At 41.5% G+C, this 27,745-nt stretch overlaps 2 protein-coding genes across 2 annotated transcripts in view; both read right to left on the reverse strand.

The window, feature by feature from the left end:
• Positions 1-1,406, reverse strand: part of LOC143788544 (calcium-activated chloride channel regulator 1-like) — a 70,144-nt gene extending 68,738 nt beyond the window's left edge. Inside the window, exon 1 of the mRNA XM_077278279.1 lies at positions 1,221-1,406. Coding sequence (XP_077134394.1) covers positions 1,221-1,379 — 159 coding nt within the window. The 5' untranslated portion in view covers positions 1,380-1,406. The remainder of the gene's footprint in view (positions 1-1,220) is intronic.
• Positions 1,407-16,267: 14,861 nt separating this feature from the next.
• The window catches only part of LOC143788354 (calcium-activated chloride channel regulator 4A-like), a 50,069-nt gene continuing 38,591 nt past the window's right edge, over positions 16,268-27,745 (reverse strand). The window contains exons 9-14 of the mRNA XM_077277984.1: positions 25,778-25,884; positions 25,225-25,446; positions 23,852-24,122; positions 22,101-22,268; positions 17,650-17,880; positions 16,268-16,836 (exon numbers count right to left, since the gene is read on the reverse strand). Coding sequence (XP_077134099.1) covers positions 16,382-16,836; positions 17,650-17,880; positions 22,101-22,268; positions 23,852-24,122; positions 25,225-25,446; positions 25,778-25,884 — 1,454 coding nt within the window. The 3' untranslated portion in view covers positions 16,268-16,381. The remainder of the gene's footprint in view (positions 16,837-17,649; positions 17,881-22,100; positions 22,269-23,851; positions 24,123-25,224; positions 25,447-25,777; positions 25,885-27,745) is intronic.

Raw genomic sequence — 27,745 nt, forward strand, 5'->3', positions numbered from 1 at the left:
TCGCTGCCAATGTGACAGTCCCTTTAACCTTTAAGTATCAGACCCGGTACCGAGTACCCCACGGCCCTGGCGGGCGACTCACAATGGTGATTGCATCCCAGAATGTACAGGTATTCGGTATTATTCACAATAATTAGGAACTGACAAAAGTAATAGTTCCCTCTAGCCTATACTGCAGTCATCAAACCACTGTACCCAAAAGATGTGAAATGAAACCATTATTCTTTAATGACAAAAAATTAAAGGAGTTATCCAGGCTTATCCCTAGGATAGGTCATCAATATCAGATCAGTGGGAGTGTGACACCCGGAATCTCTCCCAATCAACTGTCCCTAAAGTTGAGAAGTGGAACAGCACATCTACGTCAACTGTACAGTGGTTGTGGACAGCTACTGCATAATCACACTTATTCAAAAGAATAGGGTATATCTGCAGTACGCCATTATCAGCAAAGTTCCCCAAATCTACATACATGCAGGGAGTAGTATACCATGCAGTTTTATCTCAAATTCTCATTGTTTTGAGATGCCATTTTCGACTGTGTTGACCGTGTGACATCTGTTTCCCCTATATGAGTTGCTGAGCTAAAAAACACACTGCAATTCACAGTAAAACCATGTAAAGTTTTCCATGTCTTTTACTATGCAGCACAGGAGCCTTTATTCATGGATCCTGCTTTGAAATATTAGTCAACATTCTCAACTGAACTTTATCAATTGACTCTACTATAGCAAAAGGATAGGGGATAACTTACTGATTGCTGGTAGTCAAATACTGGGACCCTAGTAATCCCAAGTACAAGGCTCTAGAACCCTAATGTCAGGCTTTGCAGAACCTTGTCTTGAATGGAGCGAATAGATGTGCATGCTTGACCTCTACTATATTCATTGCCTCTGCGACCACCGAAAACAGTGTTTTTGTGTGATTAGATGTGGCCATAAATTCCCAACATACAATAGAATAGAGCATTCAGTATTGTAGCCAGGCTTTTCTGTAAATGTGTCTAATATGCTGGTCAACCCCAGTGGCTACTGGTGCCCCTCACCCTCTGCTAACGATTCTCCTGCTTATCATACTAAAATTCTATCAGAAAACCACATTATTCTTCAGCTAAAAGTAGTAGAAATAATAATTAAAAATAAGTTGTCTTGTGTCTATTAACATAAAATATTTTTGTATACTTCACTAGATTTCTCACACATTTAGCACTATTGTCCTACCTGAATTTCCTCAATAATTCTGATATCTTCTTTCACTTCTGGATTGATCGCAAACACGATATCTTCATATCCTCCATCGTTAACCTTTACCAAAGACCCTCCACTAGTATTAAACAAATAAGAGATTAATAGTGACCCCAGCACATGACGGAGAGCCATCTTACATCTTACACAGCCGGATGTTGAAATCAGTTTCTTGAAAGATATAACACTGTCTTATCAATTGAACTTTGTTACATATTAGAAATTATGCGCAATAGATGTGCCATAAAGTTTTCAGCCACAGAACTGACCTCACAACTTCAAGGAAATGATTGGGATTAACACAATTGATTAGTTGTCTTTGCATACTTGGGATAATTTAGAGCAATGATTGGATAGTTGAGATTTCTTACTGACTTGGGAATAGAGTTGAGCGAATTTGTTCGAATTTGGTCACCGAATCTGAATTTGCCATACTCGAACACTATTCGTGCCAAATGTATGTTTGATGATCAGTTCCGAACATATTCGGCACTTTCTACTCCCATTGACTCTAATGACGTACGTATGTGTTCGATGAATATTGCAAAAACAATATTCGATGCCGATCATATTTGGACCCAAATCCGAACAAATTCGCTCAGCTCTACTTGGGAACAGATAAGTAAGCTGTTAACGTAACCTCATGCGACCCCCCCCAACGAACCTTTCCATTACAGTAAACGGCTGCCCACTCTCCCCAGTCCCACTAGCTCGCTGTCTCGGGGTAATCCTTGACACTGATCTCTCCTTCAAACCACATATCCAAGCCCTTTCCACTTCCTGCCGCCTTCAACTCAAAAATATTTCATGGATCCGTACATTCCTAAACCAAGAATCTGCAAAAACCCTAGTCCATGCCCTCATTATCTTTCACCTCGACTACTGTAACCTCCTGCTCTGTGGCCTCCCCTCTAACACTCTCGCACCCCTCCAATCTATTCTAAACTCTGCTGCCCGATTAATCCACTTGTCCCACCGCTATTCCCCAGCCTCTCCCCTCTGTCAATCCCTTCACTGGCTCCCCATTACCCAGAGACTCCAGTACAAAAGCCTAACCATGACATACAAAGCCATCCACAACCTGTCTCCTCCATACATCTGTGACCTCGTCTCCCTGTACTTTCCTGCATGCAACCTCTGATCCTCACAAGATCTCCTTCTCTACTCCCCTCTTATCTCCTCTTCCCACAATGGCATACAAGATTTCTCTCACGCATCACCCCTACTCTGGAACTCTCTACCACAACATATCAGACTCTCACCTACCATGGAAACCTTCAAAAAGAACCTGAAGACCTACCTCTTCCGGCAAGCCTACAACCTGCAGTACCCACCGATCGACCAAACCACTGCACGACCAGCTCTATCCTCACCTACTGTATCCTTACCCATCCCTTGAAGATTGTGAGCCCTCACGGGCAGGGTCCTCTTTCCTCCTGTACCAGTTGTGACTTGTATTGTTCAAGATTATTGTACCTGTTTTTATTATGTATACCCCTCCTCACATGTAAAGCGCCATGGAATAAATGGCACTATAATAATAAATAATAATAATAATAACATAAGTCACAGGTTGATGACAACTAAACTAATGTGTGGAATCAAATGGATCCTCCAGTTCTTCACCAGGGAACCTCTCAAGGAGGTTTGAACCTCAAAGGTTGGATCTCCAAGTGCTTTGAAATGCCTGAATGGTACCGAGCTTAATCACACAGAAGAGTATGCAAGTTGTAGCCATTGGTCAAACTTATGAAGTCAGAGAGTTATGAGAGGTATGTTAAATTTAGTGGATAAGACAGTTGTCCAACACAATGATCAAACCACAATGACAAAGATATCAAGAAAAATCCATGGCGCGAATATTTTTCACCCTGTCTTTTGTATCTGGACTCACCCTTTGGCTTAGACAAAAAAATAAAAAAAGACTTGAAGTAATGTCCAGGAAATAGCAACTGACCCACAGAGAAGGATCAGGAGGCCTCCTTCTTTCAAGGGGGTCCGACAACTTGCACCCATGTGTATGTGCACATTATTCAGTGGCTGCACCAGGGTAATACAGATCTTATCCTACTTATTTTAATATAATCGATCTACTTTTTTTAATATAATCGATCCACGCTCGTTAACGGACCAAAATTGGCCTGTTGAAAGTGTAACTGTCATTTTACAAACTTTTTTACATATTACATATGCTGCATAGCATTGAGGCCTGGAACGCAGCCTCAGTGACCGGAGGTAACCTCGATGATGTCACCGCCAGTCACTGAGTCTGCACTCGTAGCAGCTCATTCACCAGTGGTTCTCAGCCTGGACGGACGCATCTTGGCACCGTCCAGGTTGAAAACTATTTCTCCCCCAGACATGGATTACGGCGTGGGACAGTACGGTAGATAGGTGAGGGATATTGTTGTTTTTTCATTTTAGTGTTATTACAGGAGAATGGGCTTCGGTGGAATAGGTATTAGGTGAGTATAACTGTGTTTGGTATTTTTAAATAAAAAAGGAAAACTGTGCTTTGTTTTATCTCTAACAAAGGACTTTATTCTGGCTGTGTCTTTATTTACCATGTAACTATAAGATTAGTAGTGGAGAGGTGTCTTATAGACACCTCTCCACTACCAAGCCATGGGCTTGATGTCACCTGAGAATACAAAGGTGACATCAACCCCACAAATATTAACCCCACTTGCCACCGCCGCAGGGCAAGTGTGAAGAGCTGGGCAAAGTGCCAGAATTGGTGCATCCAATAGATGTGCCTTTTCTGGACAGCTGCAGGCTGCTATTTTTAGGCTGGTGGGGACAGTATCCTTGGCCTCAGAAAAGCCCCCAGCTGTAAGCTTTAGCAAGGCTGGTTGTCAAACATTATTTAAATAATTAAAAAATATGGCATGGGGACCCCTCTATTCTTGATAACTAGCCTTGTTGAAGCTGACAGATGAGGGTCGCAGTCCCCAGCTGTGAGTTTTGCCTGGCTGCTTAACAAAAATACAGGGGAACCCACAGCGGGGTTTTTTACAAATTTTTTTTACAGTGCAGGAGCCGGGTAATGAATACTCATATCAGCTGCTCCTGCTCTCACTGTTATTAGCAGCAACAGGTGTCGGATGATGGGAGCAGTTGTCCTATCAGCTGACACCAGTCACTGGAGGTAAACTTTATACCTCTGATCACAGCCGAGTGCTTACGTTGTCTTTTGACAGTGTGGGAACCGCTGCTCTCTGACCGGTGGGGATGATTTCACCGCCGAACAGAAGTGATGTTTGCCACACTGCCATGCATATGACAGCATGACAAACACCCAGTGTACAGGCAGCCGAACCCGAACAGTAACACAGACTTTGTGGTGAAGTCCGTGTTCGGTGTCTGTGCCCGAACAGTAGGTGTTTGGTACGGATGCTGAACTTTACTTTTCGGGTTCGCTATCTCTATTCAACATCTTGTAGAGATACAAACTAGGGGATAAAACATGACCTAGAATAGGTGCTCTTCTGCCTGAAAACCTAACTGGATGTAGTAAAATGTGTTCAAATTTCTCCTCCCAGTATAAAATAGGTAGATGTTTACTGATTATGAGTTTAATTTGTTTGAATTGGGGACTATGAATTGTGATTTTATTTCCTGTAGAAGTAGGTATGTGGTTTACATGATATTTTGTCCACATAGATTCTTTTATATGGGCAAAACTATCCATCTTCTTTTTGTCAGGTTCAGAGAACATTCTAATTCTATCCATTCAGGAAGTGGGTTCCACGTTTGATTAACCACTTAAGGGAATGCTATGGGGCAACCCAGAAGGGTTACGATTTGCAGGCTTAGAAAGAGTTACTTTACCATGTCAGGGAGGTGATCTCCATCCCACTCTTTCTTTACAAATGGATTATTATTTAGATAGGTACCAAAATCAGTAGCCAAGATGGAATCCCCCTTACATATCAGGAGGAGGTCATCAATGAAATGACCAATCCACCTGATATGGGAGGAAAAAGGAATACCATACAAAAATATGTATCATTCTTCCCAGAAAAACATGTACGGTAAATATTTGCTAGTGACGGTAAGAAGCCTGGTACTATGGAGGCGCCCTGTCTTTGGAAAAATAAAGTATTATTAAACAAAAAATAATTGTTCTGTATCAAGTATTCCACCCCCATAACAATAAATTCTTGCGTGGCCATTGTGTATTTACTGTATGATTTCAAATGTCTTTGTAAGACTGCACATGCTTTCTCATGAGTTATACAGAGGTAAAGACTGACTACATCACAACTTAGCCATATTGACCCCTTGGGCCACGCTCTACCATCCATTGAGGAAATAATATGTTTGGTGTTTCTCAGATACTTGGGAAGACTCCTGACGAGAGGAAGGAGATGCAAATCTACCCAAGAGCTTCACTTAAACTACCAAATTCCTGCAACTATAGGTCTTAGTAAGAGTGGAAACACTTCTTTATGTACCTTGGGTAAGGAATGAAAAATAGGTACTACTGGGCATTCTACCTTAAGATTTTCAACCTTTTTATCATTGAGTACGCTCGTGGAATGGCCCTCTTTAAGTAATAAACCCAATTTAATACTACAGTTTCCTGTTGGATTAAAATGTAACTCCTGATAGATATTCGGATCTCTTAACATGTTCAGGTTCAATAATTCATAAAGTCCTGCATTCAATAGAACTATAGCCTCCCCCTTATCTACTTGCCGGATCAAAAGGTCTTTATTACTCTGTAATTCTTTAACTGCTAATCTCTCTTGATGTTGTGATGGTAGTGAGGCTTTCCATTTGTGCACCATTTAAACTCAAGTTCATTTGAGTCCTTTGTAGTCAACTGACTTAGGTCTTCATAAAAATGTTATAAGTAAAGGGTTTGGGCTCCTTGGTTGTCTTTCTAATTAAACAATTACATTCAAAATGGTCATAAATCAGATTAAAGAAATCTAGGAGAAAGAAAATATAACTTTCCAACCCCTTCCATTAGTACAAGCTCATTGATAGGTTCATATTTAAGTCATTCTAAAGCCAACTATGTAGAGCGATATATAGTATGGCTGCGGAAAAGAAAAGGTTCAAATTTTCTAATGAAATTTAATTGAATTGCAACAAATGATTTTTCATTTTTTCATGATTGTTATCCAGTTTCAAGAAAGTGGGTCTCAAACTATGTAAAATACCTAAAATAACAAATTCATCAGGTACTTAACCTCTTTCTCTCCATCTGCTGCTCCAGTCTCATTATTTGGGCTACAGTGGCAAAGTCACGTAAACAGCAACAATCTTTAGCCAATCACTGAGCTCAGTGACAAAGGCAAACGGCATGTGCCACTGAGCGCAGTGCATGAGCATCGAACTCAGTGATTGACAAGAGTGGTGATATATGCTGTTGGCGTGATGTCACCGCCGCAGCCAAACCACCAGGACTGGAGAAGTGTGCAGGGAGCCGGTGCCGGACCCAGAGAGGTTGAGTACCTGCTGAGTTTGTTATCTTAGGTATTTTGATCAGTTTGGGGCACACTTTCTTGAAAGTGGATAACCCCTTTAAGTAAAAAACAAATGAGTCCAAAACTGATGACAACACTTTGCTTAATAAAATTCCTTTAAAAACACAACAACAAAGAGGAGGATATCCCCGTACACACAGAGTTTAGCAGAGTCTGTAGAATGTGGTGATATTTAGCGGTTGACAAATGATAAACAAAATCACTATTGTACTGTCATTAAACATAGCCATGTCACATACATATTTGTCATGGTGTATTCATCTTGGGTCACTATAGATTGTAGAAGAGCACCTATGGTTCCACACTCATAACTTATCCTAAAGGAAAAGTTCATAAACTTTCAATAGCTGTCAAGCCTTGGTTTGGCTGAGTGTGCATATATTCAGAATGGGGATGGGGACTAGGTAACAGCCAAACCCATTTGGCAATGGCTTATCTTCTCTGAGAATAAAAAGATCTGGCATTGAAATCTGGTTAATTCAGGAGTCTTGCATATACTTAGGGTGGTCGGTTGACTTTGCTTTATGTATATTTGTATGTTAAAAGGAATCTGTCACCAGATTTCTGCTATGTCATCTCAGTATCTACCACAGAAAAGAACTACAGCATAAGGTGTCAGATTCAAATTAAATTTTATTAATCATAGTTAAAACCACAAAAGTGTACAAGATAGCTGCTTACAAAGCAGGGAACAACCACTGTTAGCAATTTTAATTCCATCAAGTCAGCATACGTAAATAACTGACCCCCTCTGACCCATTGATACCTGGTCAATGGCCCTCATGACGAGTTTGCTTGAATCCGAATTGTGGAATTCTTTGAAATGTTTTGGTAGGGTCTTTAGAGGTTCTTCGCTGCTCATGGATTTAGATTTGTCAATATCTCTTATGTTCTCTCTTACCTGGATTTTAAATTTTCTCGTGGCCATACCAATGGAAATCTTTTGGCATGGACATTGGGCATAGTATATGACCTGTAATGTTCTCAAAAACAATTGTAGAGTAGGGGAGCTACAACAAAAATCATGAATAATTGCCCTAACTATAAAACCAATTTTTATTGTTAAAACCAAGGCAAACTATAGTGACAAAAACTCAAAAAAACCAACAAGTGCTCAAAACAAAACATAACCATAAACCTAATGGGGAATACTAGACGACCCTAGCTCCAGTACCTATAATTGCCCCTTCCTGGCTGCGGAGGTTGACACCCTAGGGGGAATGCTGTGGCGCCCCCGCTCAACAATGGCTGACCCTAGAGGCCCTGATACACCCTACAGCCGCTAGTGAGAGCCTCTACCCACAGACCTGAGGATCCTCTATCACTATACAAGGAGCCAGCTGTGCTAGGGAAAAGCTAGATCCCCACTACATTTAAAAACATTGTATGAACACATGGCGAAAAACTGGTGACAACAAGTTGGATGATGCCGCTCTGTCATTAGACAGGGCTACTTTAATATGGCCACTTCGATATGATGGTTAGTACCTGACTACCATAAGGCAGCCATACCCAAACCACCTATGCACACCACATATATATATGCCATAGGGGATTACTCTTTCCTTCGACTTGGTACACACATCCGTGATACAAGTCCCCAGTAGGTGAATCTGATCCTGATATCACAGACACCCTACATAACAAAATCACAATGTGTGGTATATATCAATACTCATCTCTCGATGCATCAGCTGTACTGCACCATTCGCCATTGCTACTTAGTGCCTCAACGCGTTTCGCCTGTATGGGCTCATCAGGAGGCCTGATACCAAGATATCATGTGTCATATACAGTGATTGATATATATATATGACCAGTTTTTCGCCATGTGTTCATACAATGTTTTTACATGTAGTGGGGATCTAGCTTTTCCCTAGCACAGCTGGCTCCTTGTATAGTGATAGAGGATCCTCAGGTATGTGGGTAGAGGCTCTCACTAGCGGCTGTAGGGTGTATCAGGGCCTCTAGGGTAAGCCATCGTTGAGCGGGGGCGCCACAGCGTTCCCCCTAGGGTGTCAACCTCCGCAGCCAGGAAGGGGCAATTATAGATACTGGAGCTAGGGTCGTCTAGTATTCCCCATTAGGTTTATGGGTATGTTTTGTTTTGAGCACTTGTTGTTTTTTTTGAGTTTTTGTCACTATAGTTTGCCTTGGTTTTAACAATAAAAATTGGTTTTATAGTTAGGGCAATTGTTAATGATTTTTCATAGTATATGACCCCCAAGGATGAGCAGGTAAGCCTGTGTAGAATTCTGAAGGTGTGTGTCCCTTCTGAGTTCTCAAATTCTTTGCATTTAATTAGATTTCTACACGCTTTACATAATCTACAGGGAAAGAAGCCTTGCAAAGAGGTAGGATCAGAGGAATTGATTCTATTCAACGTGGGAGCGTAATGACTCTTTACCAAAAGATCACGGAGATTCTTTGACCGTTTCGCTGTGACCAATGGTGTTGTTGGAATACATTTTTTAAGGATTGGGTCAGTTTCCAGGAATTTCCAATGTTTATGAAAAACATCAATCAGCTGGTCCCACTGATTGTTAAATGTCGTTATTAATCTAACTTGCTGGGACTTCTCACTGGATTGAGATGGTGGCTTAAAGAGTAATGCATTCCTACAAACACCCCTTGTTCTTTGATAGCCTCGGCGAATCGATCTGTGACTATTGCCCCTTTCACGAAACCTAGAATACAGATCTCTTGCCTGTTTTTGAAATATTTCTTCTGTGAAACAGATACACTTGATTCTTAGATGTTGACCTATGGGAATTCCCCGAATAGTTGATTGATGATGGCATGATTGGGCATGAACTAAGGTGTTGGTAGCGGTCGGTTTTTGGTATACATCGGTGGTAAGGAGGCCATCCGCCCTTACCTGAATATCAACATCCAAGAAACTCAGTTGGCGACCATATGCATATGATAGTCTGATATTCAGATAATTTTTATTCAAATCCAGATAAACCAAATGTCATCAATATAAAAAAATCCAATGATGTATCTTATTGGTATATCTGATCGGTTAACACAGGAAGATATCACCTTCCCAAGCCCCAAGGAACAAGTTGGCATAGGAGGGGGCACACGTGGTCCCCATGGCAGTTCCCTAGAGCTGAAGATATGTTTGATTATTGAGCATGAAGCAGTTGTGTCTCAGTATAAATTCCAACTGACACATAATAAAGTCTGTCAAGGGTTTGTCAAGATTACTTGAATTGAGAAACCATGATACTGCTTTCAACCCATCATTGTGTCTAATCGATGTATACAAGCTCTCGACATCGGCTGTTACCATAATCATGTTTTGTTGCAAAACGAGTCCATCAAAATAACCAAGCGCAGATGTAATATCTCTAATATACGAAGGTAGAGATGAAACTAATGGTTTGAGATAGAAATCAATAATCTGACATGCTATTTCACATGGACCACCAATCCCAGACACAATAGGTCTTCCCTGGGGGATCTATGTAGTTCTTATGAATTTTATGGATTAGGTAGAAGGTGTGCATGTGAGATTTTACCATAATAATTGCTTCCATCATCTTTTTGGGGATAACATTATTCTCAAAAGCTTTAATCGCCATAGCCGCTAATTCCTCTTGGAATTTGTCTATGGGATTGTATGATAGTCTTTTATAGCAATTTTTGTCAGATAACAGTTTGAATGCCTGCTTTTCATAAAGACTATTAGGCCAGATCACATGGTTCCCACCCTTATCGGCCGATTTAAAGGAAACATCCGTCCATGATTGCATTTCCCTAATTGCTGTCATAACTTGTTTATTAGAATAATCTCTACTCTTCCTACCAAGGTTTTCAATCTCAGAAGTAATAAGTTTAACAAAGATCTCAACCACTGGACATGAGTTTAATCTAGGGAATTTCTTAGATTTCGCATATACAGTAGATGTGAAGGGAAATTACTTACTGTAGTTGGACAGTCATCCTCAGCTAGAGACTCAAGTATGGCCAGCACTTCTCTAGTTCCTCTACTATGTCAGGGGGAGTTTGTGCGTCAGACTTTTCATGAAACCGTTTCAAAATTAATTTCCTCGCAAAAAGGTGTACATCTTTACTGCCATCAATGAAGACTTGTTGGAATTAAAGAGAGAGAGAGAGAGCATCAAAGAAAGCAAATGCCTTCTTGGCGCTTCCAAAAGGAATCAATGAATCAAAAATAGAACAACAAGGAAGTTATGTGCTGTAATACTGTATACATTTTATTAATAATGTAATTAAAATGTAATATAACATATGTTAAAATCCAATAGAGGGGGACAGCAGTGCAAAAAGTGCAACCATACAAGAGACTATAGTACCACAATACAATTCCGTATTGCCCCAACCAAAAGGTCAATACCAAGATGTTGGAAATTAAACAAGAGGCATGTTGCATCAGAGAAATGAGCAGGGAACCAGTTTAAAAAATAGTCACAATATGCCTAAGTAATAAACAATAAATGCATGCCCTGTTTAAGAGAAAGTGCCAATGTGCATATGTCCAAATAGAAGATTTCAAGGCTCAGTGTGCATATCCTTAATAGTAAACAGAGTAAATCCGGAACAAGTGGCAGCAATATGGATTAAATAAGTCAAAAAATCATATACCTGGAGATGATGCCGACACCCCGACGCGCGTTTCGCATTAGCTTTACACTCCCCTCGATAAAGCTAACGCGAAACGTGTGTCGGGGTGTTAGCATCATCTCCAGGTATAGTACCCACGGATCACCAATGATTTTTTTACTTATTTAATCCATATTGCTGCCCCTTGTTCTGGATTTACTCTGTTTACTATTAAGGATATGCACACTGAGCCTTTAAATCTTCTATTTGGTCATATGCACATTGGCACTTTCTCTTAAACCGGACATGCATTTATTGTTTATTACTTAGGCATATTGTGACTATTTTTGAAGCTGGTTCCCTGCTCATTACTCTTCTGCAACATGCCTCTTGTTTAATTTCTAACATCTTGGTATTGACCTTTTGGTTGGAGCAATACGGAATTGTATTGTGGTACTATAGTCTCTTGTATGGTTTCTCTTTTTGCACTGTTGTCCCCCTCTATTGGATTTTAACATATGTTATATTGCATTTTAATTACATTATTAATAAAATGTATACAGTTTTACGGCACATAGCTTCCTTGTGTTCTATTTTTGATGTATTGTTGGAATTAAAATTGCTAACAGTGGTTGTTCCCTGCTTTGTAAGCAATTACCTTGTACACTTTTGTGGTTTTAACTATGATTAATAAAATATAATTTTAATCTGGCACTTTATGCTGCAGTTCTTTTCTGTGGTAGATAATGTGATTCGGTTTATTGGTGTCCTAGACACTGCATATGGGTATAAGCATGCAGCTATGTAATCTCAGTGCAGTATAATGTAGTGGCAGAGACCCTTATTTCAGCAATGTATCACTGGGCTGCTTGGTGTACTTACTGGGCTGCTTGGTGTAGTTTTGATATAATTACTGTACATCTATCAGTGTGTACAATGCTGAGCTCTGTTTAATCCCATTGTACATTGTCAGAAAGCTGTTAATCAGTGGTGGAGGTGGGGCTACACAGAGCAGGAAGACTACATGGCACGAGACAACTAGTCTTCTAGTGATAATCTCCTGCTGATAAACACTGATTTTACTGAAACAAGCCAAGTAAGTGACACATTACTGGAAACTGTCGTGATCTGCTGTGAACTCACTGAGCTGAACTGCGGTAACCTCATCACTGACTTTTCCCAACGGTGCTGAGGTCACCACAGTTCAGCCTGACTGAGAACGAAGCCTCACTGACCAGCAGTAACCTCGATGACGTCACCGCTGGTCACTGATGCTGCACTCGCAGCAGCTCATTCACCAGTGGTTCTCAGCCTGGACAGTTGCATGTTGGCACCGTCCAAGTTGAGAACTGTTATCCCCCAGACATTGATTACTGTGTGGGACAGAACGATGGACAGGTGAGGGATATTGTTGTTTTTCTATTTTTGTTTTATTACAGGAGATGAGGGATTCAGTGAAATGATTATTATAACCGTGTTTATTATTTTTTTTAAAAAATGGAAAAGTGTGTTTTGTTTTATTTCAAATAATGGACTTTATATTTACTGTGTTTATTTACCATACAGCTATAGAATTAGTAATAGATAGGTGTCTTACAGACGCCTTTCCATTACTAAGCCATGGGCTTGATATCACCAGACAATACAAAGGTGACATGAACCCCACAAATATGAACACCACTTGCCACCGCTACAGGGCAAGTGGGAAGAGCTGGGCAAAGCGCCAGAATTGGTGCATCTAATAGATATGCCTTTTCTGGGTGACTGTGGGCTGCTATGTTTAGGCTGGGGGAGGCCTATGTCAATGTCCCCTTAGCAGCCTGAGAATACCAGCACCCAGCTGTCTGCTTTAGCAAGGTTTGTTGTCAAAAATGGGGGGACCGCACACCGTTTTTTTAAATTATTTAGGGAGATGAATATTCACATCAGACGCTTCTGCTCTCGCCGTTATTAGCGTCAGCAGGTGTAGGCTAATGGGAGTAATAGTCCATCATCAGCTCCCTGCTGTCTCTGTTATTAGTTGAATATAACGCTCATCATTTTCCCCTGCTTGCACTGATCGTTGGCAGAGCTGGGGAGAGCGATGCAAGTGGTCTTCAGCACCTGGCGCTGGGAAACAGCACTTACTGTACCACTTCTTCTCAGGCGCCCATACTTGTGGTCCTGATGCTGCACATGGGCAGCACACGGTTCCAACATGTGTGCCACAAGTATTACACACACGGACACTGACATCTCTGGTACCTTTTTTTCTGATACCGAAAAAAAACGGATGTGTGAAACCAGCCTAAAAGATTGGCTTTTACAAATGTGCCTGCTGTGCTGTTGAGTTACCTTATTCTTGCTGTTAGATAGGTAGACATTTCTATGTCATTTATGGACCCAAAGATCCTAAACTGGGAGCCCAACCACTTTCTGTGGCCTGAGGCGCGACCTCCAGGTGAGAGCAAACAAATGTTATAGCTTAATACCTCATGTTATTGATCAGCCAGGAACAATCCTGTATGCCCATAGGGGCTCTTCTGTCTTCTTTTTATGGGGACACAGTGGTGTCTTGTCATGTCCAAAACTTGCATCATGTGTATGATTGTGCTACTTATAGAAAATCATAAGTGGACTTTCTTATATGGTGTTCTCATATTTATTTTAGGTTACAAGTCCTGGGAGATTGAAACGTTTTCATCTCTTTTTGGGCGGCTGAGGTCAAAGCTGTTGTTAGGTAAATTAAATATCTGAGAAAACAGTGGTCACAAATGCAGCTGGCTGAAAAGGTCAAATGTTTTTCTTACCTCTTGACCTGACCATGATTGAATGTGATGTGCTGCCTTTTAAGGCCCACACAATATGTTGGGTTGGCCACTACTGACCTAAATCGACTTACAGGGTCAAGTAAAGTGTAACTTAATGGTCTTGTGCCAACTTTATGAGTTATTTCTTAAGAAAGGCTATCCTCAGTATAATAGGTCCCTGATAGTAGCTCCACCAATCTGCACAGCCCCACCTAAGTGAAGTGGAAGTAAAGCATGGACAATTCTGCTCTACCCATTCTGCATGGGACTGCTGAAAAATACCGAGTGCTGTACTCAACTATATCAGGTTGAATAAATGGAGCAGAGGTGCGCATGCTCATCCTTCACTCCAAGAGCCAGGTTCGATTGGTGGGGGTAATTGCAATTGGACAACATAATCAATTAATTATCCCCTATCTTATTATTTAATCAACAGGGGACGACTTATATACTTGGTACATCTCTTTTAACTAGTTCAGGACTGCCTTTAGACTTTTTTTAAACTCTTTTTATTGAAAGATTCCACTTGAAGAGACCATATTTCCTGCAGCCAAGTGCATCAATGGCGAGTTACACCACCTTTCCCAAATCTTCTGAAATTTCTGGGGACATCCTCTGTTTCTGTATAATATATTTTTATAAGGAATTATGTCATTCACTTGTTTCTTCCACTGATTAATCTAAGGAGATCCCCCCCATCTACCTCAATGCTACCGCTTTCCTAGCTATAAATAGAACTTCCCGAAGAAGTATTCTATCATGGTGGACTCACATCTCCTCATCTACGGCACCCAGGATGCACATCTCTGGATTACATTCGATCAGTATGCCAATTAACTGCTCCAATGTGGCTATGACCTCACTCCAATATATTTGTATAATTCTACAGTTCCAAATAAGGTACTGCCTTTAGACTTTAATTGTCTGGGCTGTCCTCATTGAATTCTGCAATGACGTTCTAAAACATCACAGCATTGTAGAGCATGTGCACATCATTGTGCAGCTGTGGGGCCAGGGATCCAGCTGTCAGACACCCTTCAGAGAAGGCAGATATGATTTATTGTCATGTCTACCTTCTTAATCACTGTATATACAGCACTGACCAAGCGCTGAGTATACACATTAGGAAACACTTACTGTGCTTCCTTCTCTGGACCTAGTGATCATGTGAATTCTGGGTGTAGAGTGAAAACAGGAGCATCTGAGTCCTAGGAAACACAAAAAGATCTGTTCTGAATATGAAAGAATGATTTTCTTCTGTAACTGGGCTAATATACCGTGGAAATCAGCAATAACACAAATGTATTAACGAGTTTGTCCAGGCTTAAGGTTACTGTCTTAGCACACTTTTGAATTCTGACAGTGTGTACATTGTGTGCTGTCAGGAATTTCTCCCTTTTCACCGCTGGGAGCAGGCTATCATGTGACCGCAAGCTTGTGATTTGCATACTTATGATCACATTTCGACTAGTGATGTCCGGCTTTGCCCAGCATGTATGCAAATTGCATGCTTGAGATCACATGACTGCCCGCTCCTAGCTTTGGGGAACTAGAAAATCCTGACAGTGTGCAGAGTGCATGTTGTGAGGATTCAAAAGTCAACAGTCACATAAGAGTGAATGCAGACTTTAGCTTCAAGCTTGGACAACCTCTTTAATGTGTCCATATGCCATCCAAAGGTCCTATAGGCACAGTGTGTTGAAATACATTTCAAAATAAATAAAAAAGCATGATAAAATGAAAAAAAAAAAGAAAAAAGTGCTGTTTCTAATACTGCGTCCATTGGAAAAAGATAAGTTCAATATACAAAAAAATTTTGAAGGAAAGGGGTGAACATTTTGTTTAACACTCCTTTGTGTGATAATAAAAAAATGTGAAAAATGGACATATTTTTTCTTTACACATCCCCCTGATATCGGCAACAAAAACAAAAAAGTATATAAAAATGAAATAGAGATGAAGCTCCATGTATCTTAAAAAAAGAGGCAAAAACTAGTTTAATATCTGAATGAGAAAATGTTTTTAACAGTTAAAAAGCGCATGTACGATAAAAGCCTAAAATCTGCTTGGTCAAGGACGGAAGAAAATGGAACTGGTTAAAGCAGTTTAAGAGCATTTACACACAGCCTTGGAGGCACAGAAGAAGCCATTTCGAAGAATAATGCCTAAAATAAATTAATGTTTAATATATCCACATGTAATAATTATTTACGTGGAAACAATATACTGTACATAAAATATTGACACTTTAATTTACAAATATGGGAAGTTTCTAATTTTACACTCTCACTTGCGGATTACTTTTCCTCTTATTACAGCTGACAATACAGATAGTAATACTTATAATGATACAGATAGCAATGACAGCTGCGCACACTATCAATGCAATCTCTGTTATGCTCAGTCCATCAGAGCTGTCCTTGGCTGGAGGAGGATCTGTTGAGGATCTGTGAGTAGCCCTCACAGTTGTGGGAGCTGGGGTTGGTGGAATGACGAGAGCGGCCTGGGCTATGTTTGACACATCTGATTGTTGGGAGACTTTATCAATGGCAACTAAAGCAAAGTAAAGAACGGTGCCATTTTTTATCTCAACATTTTCTGGCGCGAATGAGAAGGTTTCTCGGGATCCAGCCGGCAAGGGAGTAAGAGAAGTGATGTTGATCTGTGTCGATCCAGCAAAGTTGGTTCTGAGGTCATGGTGGTTGATGTTCATTCTTAGGTCATAGCCGGAAGCTGGAGAACAAGAAGTAAAATACTGTATTTAATATCACATCTCCTATCCATCCATCCATTCATCAAGGGTATGCTTTATGTCTGAAGAGAGTGCTGAGTCATACTGAAAATTACAGTGGCATAGTGAGTGAAGAGTTAAATGTATTGACCAGGAGACTCTGGAGGGGGAAATGACAGAGGTTATTTAAAGGGATTGCCCAGGTTAGTGATGAAGGTCTGAAGTCACTTTATCTGACTGCAGATAATTGAATCTTCACAGCGTGCACAGCACACACTGTCAGGATTCTCTGGTGTCAGCGATGAGATCATGCAGTCATGTGATCACAATTTTGTGATATGCATATTTCTGGCCACATTCTCACTAGACACGCACGATTTCGCTCAATTCACCTGTATTGAGTGAGATTGCGCACAATTATTTGGAATGTGGCTGTAAATATGCATATTGCATACTTGTGGTAACATGACTGCCCACTGTCATCGCCAACACCAAAGAATCCTGACAGCGAGCAATGAACGCACTATGAGGAACTGGAATTCCACCATCACATAGAATGACTGCAGACTTTCATACTAAACCTGGACAACCCCTTTAAGGGCTGGCTTGCCTCCATTTAGTGTCAGTTGCAGAGGTTCTCTGTAGTAAGAAAGAGCCATGTTGATTTGTGATGGCTAGCAGATGAGTAGGGAAACAGGTTACCAATGTGACTGGCCCAGATGTAGGAGACCAGTCACCCATAAAGGAGAGCAAAGGATATAGATAGATAGTATATGACTTTTTCTATTACAGAATAAAACAAAAATATTATTCACCATTCCCCTGGTCCAGATCATCACCAGTGGCAGTCCAAGATAACACAATCATATCATTAACAATGTTCGCGGCCAAATCAGTTATTCTCTCAGGTTTATAGATATCGGGTTGAGGACCTGAGGGCACATTAGATACCACGAAAGAGCCTCCTGAAGAGGTTCTACTGAATTCTCCAACAATAAGATCTTCCTCTGCTGTTTCAGGCCGTGGAGGGTTCATGGTAATAGTACCTATAAAGAGAAGCAAGTGAAAGGATCATTGCATTGACTGGATGAAGTGGCAGATTGGCAGATGACCCCTTCCTGATTGTACCACCTAAATTCTTGGGCTAACACATGGGTTGTGATAATAGTCTGTTATTATAATTTATGTGCTGCCTTTGATGGTACTTAGGACTGACACACTGACAATAGAACACTTTTTCTAGGGAAAAATATATCTGACATGCGGTGATGCAAGGTCCACCATATAGTGGTATAAAGCCAGATGGAGCCCTGTTCTGCTATGTACAATGTGCCTAAAGTTCACACTTGCGTGTGGGTGGTCTGCGGGTCGCTGCCCACATCCTCCCTTAAGCTCCGCCTACTTCAGCATGCGTCCTGCATGCAAGTGTGAACCCGGCCTAAGACTCATGTATAAAGTGCTATAATGACTCCATTGCTTCATTTCAATCGTTCTGACACAGTCTCTACAATTGCTTGTCTACAAGCTATGCTCCATGGTGCTATGCATTTAATGGGTATTTCTGGAAAATAGCAAGATAGCAAACAGGCACCGCCATTTGCTGGTCAAATGTTGAAGGACAACGGAAAATAACATATGAGGAATTGTATCAGCAGGATCTATAGGAAGAAATACATGGTTCCTGAGGGGAAGATGTTTAACGATACCCAAGGTCAGGTGACTGCTGTGGCGCAGTTATTAATTATAAAAGGCTGAGTAGGGCCGAGAAGGAGAGGAGTCGGTGCCTGAACCTGTGGTAGGACGGATGTGCGGTGCAGCAGAGTTGGCTTATAACCACCATTGCAAGTAACTAGAACTCAGTGAAGAACCGAATAACCATAACTGTCATGGTTCCCAATGGCAGGGACTCAGGCAAAAACGGACTAGCTCTAGGAATGATGGAATCTCAGATGACCGCGACGCTGAACCTAACACGCAACTAATAGTAGCCAGGGGGTGTGCCTACGATTATCCCTAGACACCTCGCACCAGCCGGAGATCTAGTTACCCCCTAGTAGAGGAATACACAGACCTGGCTTGCCTCCAGGGAAACCCCAAAAGTGATAGTAGCCCCCCACATATAATAACGGTTAGGTAAGAGGAAAACACGTACGCAGTATGAATATAGATTCAGCAAAGAGAGGCCCTCTGACTAGATAGCAGAAAATACAAAAGAGGACTTCGCGGTCACCTCAAAACCCTAAACAGCCATCCTGAAATTACTTTAACTCCGTTATCAACTCATGACACCGGAGTAGTAATTTCAGATCACTAGAGCTTCCAGCAGCAAGAGAAATATAAATGCATGCTGGACAAACAAACACAAAAAATGCCAAAGATCCAACTTAGCTGAATTGCAGACTTGGAGCAGGTAGCAAGCAACAGAGGTGCTCTGGTAACATTGATTGCCGGCACTAGAATGACTGAGAAGCCAGACTAAATAGGAAACTCCCAGTTTCCTGATGGGAACAGGTGCAAGACAAAAGTCAGCCAGTACCACCAGTAACCACCAGAGGGAGCCCAAAAACAGAATTCACAACACATAACTGAGTAACTAGATCCAGAGCCGAAAGACCAGAACCGGAAGCGCGAAACCAGAGCTGGGAGACCCGAGTCGAGTGGGCAGATCGAAGGTAGAGGTAGACGGCTAGGCCGCAAAACAGGGACATTCTTGTGAGCTATGTCTTCTGGTGTTGACGTACGGTACAAAGATGACTAGGGCTGTGCTTCAGGTGAATAGTTCTGCCAGTTCAATGGGTGTACAAAGTGACTGGCTGATAAGGGACTTGTGGCCGAATGGCGTAGCATCGTAGAGAGAGATGACGGTGACGGTCCTAATAGTACCGTCCGTGATGGTAGAGGTATTAGGTCCAAGACACCCCTGACGATAATAGTCGTTCTCTTTTAACAACAGAACAATAGTGCAAGAACAGAATTGTGCTAATACCCAGTATAGCCGCATTGATGTATTTTCATTGTATAATAATTTGCTGTATTTCCATTCTTTGCAGTATCCAAGTTAATCAAATACATATATGTTGGTTAAGTTACTACTGAGTCCTCTGCATTGTTGCATCCACCTACTTGTTTACAGCTACTCTTGCCCAATTTAAGCCAAGATAATGCAATAGGTCCCTAGTTTTGAGGTTATTAGTGTTAGGGGTCGAGTTCCCGCTGCTGCACAGGGGGAATCTTGAGCCATGTCTGCTGCGGTCTTCCATTCTGCATCAGCCTCAGTGGAGCCTGCTAAGCGGAGACGTCGGTCCCAGCGTCTCGCTCAGCCTAATACTGTGCAAAGGGTTACTGCTGCATTTCCAGGCTCTGCTTTTGTAGCCAGCACTGGTCAGTGGCGAGCAGGATTTTCTGGGACTAAGTCCTGCTTTGCACACACCGAGGATGCCCACGGGAGGACCTCTCATTGGAGGTCACGGGTCACACACTTAGGTACTGTAGCAGCTCCAATTGGACCACTAGGAAGGTCCTTGTCTGCTGCAGCTATATAAGTTTCACATGGCCACACGGCCATGCGCCAGTAGCAACCTATGTTATGAGTTTTGCTACTTGGTGGTCATGTCTGCTGTTATGAACCTGGTGGTTAGGAGAACCCGGAATGACCTGATGAGTAAACTAGAAATCGAGACAAGCTCTGGGAAGTGGGAACTCTGCTGACCGCAAACCCTACTCCTATCACACACACTAGAAATAGCCGTGGAGCGTACCTAACTCTCCCTAGACGCCTCTTCACAGCCTAAGAGCTAACTACCCCTAAAGATAGAAATAGAAGCCTAACCTTGCCTCAGAGAAATTCCCCAAAGGAAAAGGCAGCCCCCCACATATATTGACTGTGAGTCAAGAGGAAAGTCACAAACACAGGAATGAAACAGGTTTTAGCAAAGGAGGCCAGACTTCACTAAATAGTCAGAGGATAGAAAAGGGAACTATGCGGTCAGCACAAAAAACTACAAAAACCACGCAGAGTATGCAAAAAGACCCCCACACCGACTAACGGTGTGGAGGTGCAACTCTGCACCCCAGAGCTTCCAGCTAGCAAGGGAATATCATGATAGCAAGCTGGACTAGAATTTAGCAGTACTAAGAAATAGATTCAAAAAGCAGTAACAACAAATGAACTAGCAAAGACTTAGCTTCTGCTGGAGTAGACAGGTCCTCAGAGAAGTCCAAGAGAGATCTGAACCAATACTGAGACATTGACAGCTGGCATGAAGTAACGATTTGAGTGGAGTTAAATAGGGAAGCCAGCATAGCAATAAACGAGAGCAGCTGAGAAAGCCAACCTCAGTGACCAGCAGTTCCGCTCAAAGCCACCAGAGGGAGTCCAAGAGCAGAACTAACCAAAGTACCATTCACGACCACAGGAGGGAGTCCGAGAACGGAATTCACAACAGTCTGCATGTGGTCAGGGTTGGCTGAAATAAGCCCCTAGAATACCAGCACCTCCGGTGAGGAGTTTTGTATGCTTGGATTCAGGGCCCGGCTGAAATAAGCCCCTAGAATACCGGCACCTCCGGTGAGGAGTTGTTTGTGTGCTATGCTGTCTGCATGACCACTCTTTGCTTTGCTCAGTTAGGTAGCTGTGATCCTCTGTGAGGTTAACAGGGCACAGCGTTTTCATATCTTTGCGATTCTGTGAAGTTAACAGAGTTCGCTTATACCGCCATATAGTGACGCCAATTACTTTGCAGCAGATATCTCTGCACGGTGGACCCTGGGCTGCGAACGCACCTTGTTGTTTCCTTCCTATACTCGGTGCATTCCACTAGCCCTAACAATTAGTTAGAGGAAATTAAAGAGGTCATGTCACCAGGTCAAAAGAGGCTGGCCATTTTGTTGCTCTTAATTTATTCCTGTTGCTTCCATGAGTAAGATGTTTTTTTTTTTTTTTATTAGCTATATGGTTGCAGAGACAGGGGCTTTTTAGCTAGTGCTAATTTTTCTGGTCTTTGCGACGGAGGCGCCACTCCCAGGACTCTCTAAATGTAGGCTGCTCTGTATTATTACCTTGTGAGACATGCCCCTTGCAAAGACATTGAAAATTTTTTACCAAATAAAAATATACTATATGGAATAATTTTTTAAAAAGGTAGCATAATCAGGGGCGCAGTGGCATTAAAATGATAGCACAAACTGGCCATTTTTCATCTGGCGAAAGGTCCTCTTTAAATATATTGCATCTCTAGTCTAATAAAGTGTCTGAATAGTCTCTTACCATCTATGATAAAACCTGGAACATAGAGAGCACGGTTCTTGGGAAGGATCAGACGACTTTTACCCTTCTCATTGTTTTCAACTCTTACTTTTAGACCATATCTTCCATTTTCTGAAAACTGCATGAAGTACTTGGAATATATTCCATCATTCTTCATAATATCAGGACCTGAAAACAGCATATCATAAAGACATTTACTTACATCTGTATGCATCATCGTTTTAATAATTTTTTTTATTCCCATTAGTACTAAGGTAAAAAAAATAGAATAATATCAATAACAGTGTTCTTAATTATTATTCCAAATTATTATTATTATAGTCTTACAAATATTGCGGGTTTTAGATAAAGGGTCAAGCACACTCTCAGAGAGGCTGGCTAGTATGTTAATATCAGAAATATTATTGATCTTGACGCAGTACTCATTATTTCACATATTGTGTTTCCTGTACATCAGAGCTGAATGTACATGAAAACAAATGACAGAATTGACAATTTTGAGTGAATTTACTGCTAGAAAATTTGAATTATCTTTTGTCGCCTAAAGCGACCCTCCACCCTGGGACTGAAAATTGACCATACGTTTTTTATGTGTAGCCACAACACCTAATGCTTGGTTCCTTCTGCCTCATCTTCTCAGATCGTCGTTTCTCTACTTCGTTTCTTGCTTTTTAGAATGGCACGGCAGTGACATGGGAAGCACATTCATAATTTTGTGAGCTTGCATATTTTGGCCAAAATATTGACCAATGCCAATAATACCAATAATACATTTTTTGCATATTGTATTTATTTTTATGCAAGATCAAGCCTGGTCCATCAATGTTGGCCTTGTAAACTAGTGTACAGTATCTGCGACTTTCCTAAATATTTCCAAATAAGTTGGATTTTCTGTTGCAAGTCACAAACGACTCATCTCTGTCATGGATTTTATTGCAAGTTGCAACTTGGCTCATTTATTTTATAGCAAAATCTGCTGTTCCCGATGTTGGAGGCGGCTGGAACTGCTCAATAATGGAGCTGCACAATTCAGCTCTGTCGATGGAATATTGGCCATGGCCGGGTACTGCACATCCGCCAGCTATTGATTTCATTAGGTGATGGATGTGCTGTACCCGACCGTGGCCACTATACAGTTGATGGACCTGTGCTGTGCAGCTCCATAATTCACCAGTTATGGCTGACACCTACACCATAAACTGCTGATCAGTGGGTGGTCAGGTGTCAACCCCCGACTGATCAGACATAGATGACTTGGCCTATCTTTAGGGTATCAGTGTAAAAGTAGTGGACAACCACTACAAGCTTACAATCAGAGTTAGTTTTGGTATGAAGACGTAAGGTAAATTAAATATAAAGAGTTACAAGTGATTATTATGGCTTCTAAAACACAGATAGATGGCCATCTTTCCATATTGAGATACTGATTTGGCTTTTATCCTAAGTCATATTGCACGACTCGTTAAAGGGTTGATTGTGACTTGTTGGATCGCTACTTCCAACAGGTGGCGCTATGGAGTTTAAGTCCTCTTTCTATCTGAAGAGACAATTTGCATATCATCTTTCCATATAAAATTCCGTACAGTCTTATTATACAGAAATATCATACTATGTGCATAAGTATGCAGTATTTTCTCTGAAAATATGGAACACAGCTAAAAAACAACATAATTTGTCCATAATGGCAGATTCATAATGGTGGATATACTCATAACAAATATTATTAAAAATGGGTCAGTTATAACAATTACCTGCTCCATTGTCCAGAAGTTCTATGGTGACTATTGATCCTATGACAGGTTCAATGATTGCAGTCACTTTTGCTCCTGTGATAGGCATCAGTCCTTGACTTACTGATGCATAGACAACCATAGGGTTGGGATATTGATTAATGTCTTGGTTCATATGAGCATTTACAATAATCGGAGAAACTTTTTCATCTGAAGCCTTGGAATTTACAACTAAACCTAAAGCTTCAACTGAACTGAGTGTATTGCAGAGACTGTAACGCCATGGTCCTCTCTAAACAGAAGAAAAAAAACATCAAATTGGTAAATTTAGCAAAATAGGGAACATTTTGACAATAAAAATGGATAGGATACATGTCGTCGGGAGAAGCTGAAGTCGACAGTATATTTGCAGTGCAGGGTCAGCTGCAGGAAAAATGTCATATTACATGCCGGCCATTCATGAGTGTAATACTTGAACAACCCAAGTTCATCAGCTCTCCTCTGTTTCTTCATAAGTAGTAAGAGTCCTCTAACGCTCCTCTATGATGTTCCAAAGTCCTAATAAGGTGTAAAAACAGGCATAGTCTCGATGGGAAGTTTGTTTTCGTCTCAAAATCACCATTCCTTCAATGCTTTTTTGTCTCCTACTAAAACTGAGTAATATATAAAGAATGTTTTTGTGTGCCTCAGAGGATTAATCATATCCACTTCCTCAAATTCCCCACTGCCCTATGTCTGGCTGTAAGACAACTAGCTGCAGCAGAAGTTTCCCTGTCGTCGCCTGTCTGCCCAGCCCTGTTACCTACCAACACAGAAGAGTTGAAGATGGTACTGAGCAGAAAATGTATTACTCCTTTGTTCACTGTAGGATTTCTACAATTCAAGATCTTGCAGAAATTCTTATAAACTAAAAACTTCTTGCTGGATTGTTTTGCATACTTTTAGTACATTGGACTCAATAATCAGACAGTATACACTTAATTGCCTCTACTCGTGACTGCTTGCAGACAGAATTATATTGTAAAAGTATATGTTTACGGAGAATATTTGGCATTCTGCGTAAAAAAAACAGACCAATGAATGCTAAAAATATGCATTAAATAATTACTGCAGAATGTTGAACCTTAAAAGGGTTGTCCAGTATTGAACAACCCCTTCTCAATAGCTCCAGCCTGCAGAACAGAGTAATAAAAGTTCACACCATTGTCGCTCTTCCGATCCCCCCGCTATTTCTTCTGGGTGTAATTTGACTACTGCAGGCAATCAGTGGCTCACACATTTTTTTAAAATTAGCTTTACAGGTTGGTGCTATTGAGAAGGCGGTTTTCCAGTAGGGCAAAAGCCCTTTAAAAGAAAATGGTCTTAAAATTAACTTTTGATTAGGAAACTGTTACCTCTGCTGTTCCAGGAATAGCAAGTCTTGATGACTTAGAAGTGGCATCACTGACAAATTCTGATGAGGTATATATGAGCCCATTTGGATCTTGCAAATTAATACTAGGTATCGCGGTTTGCCAAGTGACCAGGAAGAATGTGTCATTCCCCACTGTATTATCAATGAAAACTGTGCCGTTCAGACACTGAGCTGGTTGAAGACTTGAGGCAAGGCTCTCCAGCTGTCAAAATAAGATTTAATTTCATTGAGTATTAATGATGTTTGTTTCTATACTATAGGTTAATGAAAAAAACAAATCATACTAGGAAAAGATTGTCCAGCATGGCTGCTTTATTCCAAAATAGTGCCACAACTGTCGCGAGGTTGTAAGATGTATTGCAGGTTAGCTCCATTTACCGCAATATAGTTGAACTGCTGTAATAGACAATATCCTTGGACAGATGTGGTAGTATTTATAAGAAAACAGATGTGGTTTTTGAAATGCTGGACAACCTTCAGATGAAATGTGCTTTCTAGTTTGTAGCGAATCATAGAGGACCATATAAACTCACCTGTATAGACTGCTTAGTAACATCTCCATTATTAGCTGAAATTGAACTGAAGGCATCAATTAAACCATTTGCATCCACGCTATCTGTGGATAACAATGTTTTTCCACCTGAAACAAAAAAATGTAAATTTGGGCAGATTCTTTGACAGCAAGGTGATGTTTGCATTAGTATTTTTAATTCTGTTGTTCTGTTCTGTCCTATCTCATTGTTGAAACAATTCCCAACCACGATGCCAGGCATGGTTACCCATCATACTGCCAGCCATAGGGTCCTACTACAATGCTAGCCACAGTATCCCACAAGATTGCCAGCCTCAGTGCACGACCACGATGACAAAGTCCCCCACTACAGTTTAAGCCACAGAAGTAAGCCACAATTAATGCAAGCCACACCTCACCACAATGCCAGCAAGAATGCCCCTTCATACTGACAACCATGGTGCCCCAACAAAATGCCAGCCTCAGACCCCCACCACAGTGCCTTACCACAATGACAAACAAAGTTTCCGACCACAATACCAGCAACATTGCTATACCACAATGCCATCCACAGTACCCGACCATAATGTTGGCCACAGTGTCCTACCACAATGGCAATCACAGTGTCCAACCACAATACCAGCCACAATGCCCCACCAGAATGCCAGCCACAGTACCACAGCCTAATGCTGGCCACAATGTCCTACCACAATGCTAGCCATAGTGCTGTATCACACTGACAAACACAGTGCTCCATCACAGGGTCAGCTACACTGCCCCACCAGCATGCATGCCAAAGCCACAGTGCACAATTATAGTGCCCCAGAATAGTGTTAGCCAGAGTGCCCAAGCACAATGCTATACACAGTTCTCCGCTAGATTGTCATCCACAGTTTCACACCGCAATGGTAGACATGGCATTGTCCCACCACAGTGCCAACCATATTGCCCCACCACAATGCATGCCACAGTGGCTTACCACAATACCTGCCACAATTTTCTGGTCTGTGACAACAACGGCCAATGTCCTGCCAAATTGCCAAAGTGCCCCACCACAATGCTGTCCATAGTGCCTCACCACAATGCCAGCCACAGTGCCCCACCACAATATCAGTCACAGTGCCACATCACCCCTGCCAGCCACAGTGCCCTACCACAATGCAATTTACAGCATCCAACCAATATAGCAGCCCAGTGCCCAACCACAATGCCAGACACTGAGTTGAACCTCAATGTCTGCCATAGTGCCCCAGCACAATACCAGCCACATTGCCTCACCATACTGCCAACCAGTGCTCCATAACATTGCCATTCACATTTTCCTGCAGCAATCCAAGCCACATTGCTCCACCATAATACAGCCATAGTTCCCCACTACAATATCAACCACACTGTCCCACTCTATTTTCCACCACATTGTTCCATCATACTGCTAGTCATGGTGTTCAACCACAATGCATAAATCTGTATCCTATCCCACCACAATGTCAGCTACAGTATTCCTTATATTGTCAGTCATAGTTCCCTCACCCACCCCTAAGGCTACTTTCACACTAGCGTTAACTGCATTACGTCTCAAAACGTCTTTTTTTCTAAAAAACGCATCCAGCAAAAGTTTTTGCTGGATGCGTTTTTTTCCCATAGACTTGTATTGGCGACGTATCAGTCATAGTTCCCTCACCCACCCCTAAGGCTACTTTCACACTAGCGTTAACTGCATTACGTCTCAAAACGTCTTTTTTTCTAAAAAACGCATCCAGCAAAAGTTTTTGCTGGATGCGTTTTTTTCCCATAGACTTGTATTGGCGACGTATTGCGACGGATTGGCATACGTCGTGTACGTTTTACGACGTATGCGTCGAAATTTGGCGACACGTCGTCTCAAAAAAACGTTGCTTGTAACGTTTTTTGTCTCCGCCTAAAAAACGTGTCGCGACGCATCCTGCGGCATACGTCGTTGGCTGCAATGGAAGCCTATGAGCGACGGATG

This window comes from Ranitomeya variabilis, chromosome 8 (genome assembly GCF_051348905.1).
Source record: "Ranitomeya variabilis isolate aRanVar5 chromosome 8, aRanVar5.hap1, whole genome shotgun sequence".
NCBI classification, from domain to species: domain Eukaryota; kingdom Metazoa; phylum Chordata; class Amphibia; order Anura; family Dendrobatidae; genus Ranitomeya; species Ranitomeya variabilis.